Below are 4,312 nucleotides of genomic sequence, written 5' to 3'. Positions count from 1 at the left end.
TTTTCTCATTCCTCTGATTTATTTGAATAGATGTGAAATAGACTAAAACAATTATTTTCTGCGGAAAAAAAAACAATTTAAAGCAATTCAGTCTCTCCAGAGCCTAAAAACATGTTAAAACAAATGTTTAAAAAAAAAAAATCATCTTTTGAGTTCAATAAGGAGAAATGCGCAATCTTGTGCGTAATTTCCTCCTCTGCGCTTCAGTGCCAAACTAGAGCACCAACAAATATTCGGACCACAAAATCAAATTTCACCCAAGCTGTGACTGTTCGTGTGCCTCTGTGTTGACGCTTAGCTTTTTTTGCGCCCACAAATTTAGGCTGTAATACACTCGAGTTAGCCGGACATGTGGATGAAATTTCATCTAATCTGACAGGTGAATCCAAACTCACATCCTTTATACAAGCAACACTGTTTTCTGAGGCGTTTTGACCAAGTTTACACACTTCTAAAAAAAAATGACCAAAATGAAAAAGCTCCATTAAAAAAGAGTTTGTGGTGAGGCTACCAGGCCCGGATCCCCTGCAGGGAGCCCTGACAGGATGTGACCGCTGTCCCTTGATGTGTTTGGGCCTGTGGGGAGCCGCCGAGGCCGCTCACGTTTCCCAAGTTCATGTTCATGAAGGCGTTGGAGGAGCCGGACGGAGGGAGGGCGGGGATGCTGGTGTATGTGCAGCTGTAGTTGGTGTTATATGCGGGGCTGTTGTATGTGTACGCCGGGTATCCGTTATAACTGTACGGGTTGGATCCGTAAGGAGCAGCAGCGGCTGCATAGCTCTGCGCGCCGCCCAGACAGGGTTTCCCATCTCGGACCAGCACCGGCACTGCGACACGGCGCGGCGGCGGAGGGTGGTGCTGCCCCGCCGCCTCCAGAGACTTGTCCTGCCGCTGCCGTTTGCACTTGTAGCGGCGGTTTTGGAACCAGATCTTCACCTGGTTCGAGGTGAGTTTGAGGGTGGTCGCCAGGTGCTCCCGCTCAGGGGCGGACAGGTAGCGCTGCTGCTTGAAGCGCCGCTCCAGCTCGAAGACCTGCGCCTGGGAGAAGAGCACCCGGGGTCTCCGCCGGCTCCTCTGCTTCTGCACCGGCCGCTCGGAGTCTCCCTGCCCGCCCTCCGATGCCTCATCTCGGGACACCAAGCCACAGCTCTCTGGGGAGGGTGGAAAGACACAAAATACGTGTCAACACATGGCCTAAAATCATGAAATCTTGTTTCCAACCGTGCGTAAAGGAGAATATTATGGACAGTCGTTCAGCCTACAACAAATACACTTTTTGTAGGTTTTGAACAGAGGCCACATCACTTTTGGTCCTCCTTAAAAAATAATAATAATAAAATCAGTCACTGTAGAGACAAAAATCAAACATGGGACATTTCTTTTGTCTCATTTTAAATATTCCATAAAGTTACAAAAGCTTTAACAAAAAGCTCGAAAATTATAACAAGACAATTACATTTACAAAACACAGGGAGAACTGGATCTGTGAAATATAATCTGCGCAGCAATAGGAATACAGACAACCATTTATAGTTTTCCTCAAATAGTTTATATTTTAGCGAACTGAAAAAGCCTCAAACCTCATTCTTTTCACTGTTTATATGTGGTGAATAATGACATGCAGCATGTGAGGAGGACGTGTCAGACTGCGGCTGTGTTTATTAGCGCTACTTCGCGGTGTCATTTCTTTTACAAGCCTCTTTAAACTAATTGCTGGTTTATGGTCCACACATCATAACAGGCGCGCAGCTGAACCACTAGAAAGTGTTTGACATTTCCAGACTTTACTGGATTCGTCTCAGGCCTCCTGGCCGCGGTGATACAGACTGCCACCATTTGATAGCGCTTTATTGGGATAATGTCTGGTGTCTGGAGGTGGACGAGTCGAGGACAGGCCTCTGAGGACAGATACTGTGCTGCAGAGGGTAGAAAATATCTCCGAAACACAATTTGTCTCCCTTATATTCAACAGGCTTTCTCTTTTATTTTTGCACTTTTTGTACACTTAAAAATCTGAGCAGTTGATTTTACAAGTTAAAAAAAGAGGAAGAAATGCCTTAATAAATGTAACTATTAGTTATGCTTATGCTGTCTAATTATTAAATTAATTTAATCATGTTTTCTTAATTTTGTACAGTTGTTGCAATGTAAATATGATAACTTTGATCAAATCAATCTTTCCCAGTTTTAGCAGCCAAGTTTTCTGTGCTATATCTAATTGTATTTGTTTATTCTTAAACAAACAAAAAAAGATTGCAGATCTCCTTACTATATCACTGGATAAATCCAATAATAAAGTTAAGTCAGATTAATTTGATTTACAGAAGACTTCAGCAACTTCACATTAAGTAAATGCAGCTAAATGTAAGTAAACTTAATTAGTTATAAAGTGAACATTAATGATGATTAATAGTTATATTTACTTTCCTTTTTCAAGCATATGGGTTTCCAAGATAAGTTTAAATAAGATAAACTTATCAGATTTTACACTGTACCTGTATTTGAAGCTGTAGTGAGTTTTAATTTTTAAAGTTACATAAGTGATCAAATAATAAAATGATGGTTAAAAATGCTGAAACAATTAGCCACAAAAGAGCTGCAAATTTATTTAGAAAATGTGCAAAACTGATTTTCTTTTTCCAGTTGGCTCACATTGTGTTTGACGTTATGAATATCATATTTCATGGCTATAAAACTATTGCTAATTTTTAATTTTTTAATGTGCAAAGGTAAACTAAATTGTGCGTAACAGAGGTAACGTTTCTTAAATGTAGCCGTGACTTCAGTTTTCAGGTCATAGGTTAAACTGTCTTTGTGGCCAAACATGCAAATTATCTTGTAAACACCAAAATGTTACATTTAACATTAAAATCAGCTTCTTACGTTTATATTTGAAGTAGAAGCACTTTGATGTTTTTTCTGTAAAGCATTTTATAAGATATGACTGTAATAATTATTGTTACAGGCGTCCTTTGTTGCCTTTTGTCTGCAGCAGCTTCAACTCACTGTTCTCCTGCTCGTCCAGCTCGGCGGCCTCCAGCTTGGCTCCCTGCAGCCCGGGATGACCGTACATGTCCGGGGACAAACTGGTGTCTCCTCGGTCCTCCTCCCGCACCGCCAGTGCGCTCAGGTACGCCAAGTTGTCCTCCCCGTCCGAGAAGGAAGGACTGTCCCGGGCCCCAGCGAGCATGCAGGACGGCGGTGTTTGGAAATGCTGCTGCTGAGGAGGAGACCCTGTTAACTGCTGCTGGGTGTGGGCCCGGTGCTGGAGGTCCAGGGAGCCGGACTGCTGCTGCTGCTGCTGCTGCTGCTGCTCCAGCTTCAGGATATCCTTGACAGAAAACGGCGTGGAGGTGAGCGGGCTCTGCAGCATCATGTCATCCAGCTCCTGCTCTGCAGCACCGAGGAAATGAAGCCCACCGAGTAACATGCACGCCCCTTCTCCTTTCCCACTCTTTTTCTAACAAATAATTGAGCTTAATAGCCCCTTCTTTGGTAATTGGAGGTGTGCTAAGCCGCTGGAATTCCTCATCGCCGTAAAACGCAGGAAAACATTGGTATAAGTCCCGGTTTTGTCCATGCAGGTCTCCCCTCTGACAGATATAATGTCGGGCTTTGTAAGTGGAGTTTTGGGCCGGAGCGAAGGAGCGCCTCTGCCTCCTCTGATGTCAGGGGGAGGGGTGTGAGAAAATGGAAAGTGCGTGTGGGCTCGATGGAGAGTATTTGGGAGAGAGAGAGAGAGAGAGGGAGTCAGAGAGCGGGAAGGTGGGGCGTACGTGACGTATATTCTGGTTCTGTTTTAGGATTTGTGTGAATATGGTGGACAGAGAATTTTAGGCAGACCCCACCTTATTTAACGTGTTTATCATTCTCCAAATTCGCATTTTTACGCAAAAAAGGATATTACAAGACGCGTTTGCATTTATGTTCTGCAAATATATACATTAACTTTGCTTTTTTGTGTGTTAAAATATCACATTTGCAGTTTTCAGCACTGTTTAGCAGGTCAGTGCGTTTGGGTTCTTGTTTTCGTTCGTGCGTAAATCTGTGCGCTCTTTGGAGAGGCGCAGCATGTGGCACGCTCGCTGCAAAACGGTGGTGCGTCAAGGTCAACGGTCAGGTCAAGGGGTAGCAGAGTGAGGAATCTCTTTGTCTTATACTTTAACTTCAACCAAAAATGTTCCCATCGCCTCACGTTGGCAATCATTACGCACAACGAACGGGTTAATTTTTGGCCAACGTTATATAAAAAGGTGACGTATTTGCTACCAAAATCTGCATAAAAACCTTTATCATCTTTCAATTGGAAGTT

At 43.5% G+C, this 4,312-nt stretch overlaps 1 protein-coding gene across 1 annotated transcript; it reads right to left on the bottom strand.

Moving 5' to 3' along the window:
• On the bottom strand, nucleotides 1-3,710 carry LOC121941493 (homeobox protein Nkx-2.3-like). The gene is made up of 2 exons (XM_042484289.1): nucleotides 3,007-3,710; nucleotides 1-1,151 (listed from the first exon to the last, which is right to left on the bottom strand). Exons 1-2 carry the CDS (start codon nucleotides 3,428-3,430, stop codon nucleotides 508-510), a joined length of 1,068 nt encoding a protein of 355 aa, XP_042340223.1. The 5' UTR covers nucleotides 3,431-3,710; the 3' UTR covers nucleotides 1-507.
• Nucleotides 3,711-4,312: the final 602 nt, after the last annotated feature.

This window comes from Plectropomus leopardus, chromosome 4 (assembly GCF_008729295.1).
Source record: "Plectropomus leopardus isolate mb chromosome 4, YSFRI_Pleo_2.0, whole genome shotgun sequence".
Taxonomy (NCBI): domain Eukaryota; kingdom Metazoa; phylum Chordata; class Actinopteri; order Perciformes; family Serranidae; genus Plectropomus; species Plectropomus leopardus.
The sequence above is the reverse complement of the archived record's forward strand: the minus strand, read 5'-3'. Positions and strand labels throughout refer to the sequence as shown.

Excerpts from the sequence above, each read along its gene's own strand:
- LOC121941493 (XM_042484289.1), bottom strand. The coding sequence starts at position 3,430 with ATGTTACTCGGTGGGCTTCATTTCCTCGGTGCTGCAGAGCAGGAGCTG. Across the intron at positions 1,152-3,006 it reads GCTGGACGAGCAGGAGAACA|AGAGCTGTGGCTTGGTGTCC; the intron begins GTGAGTTGAAGC and ends CACCCTCCCCAG.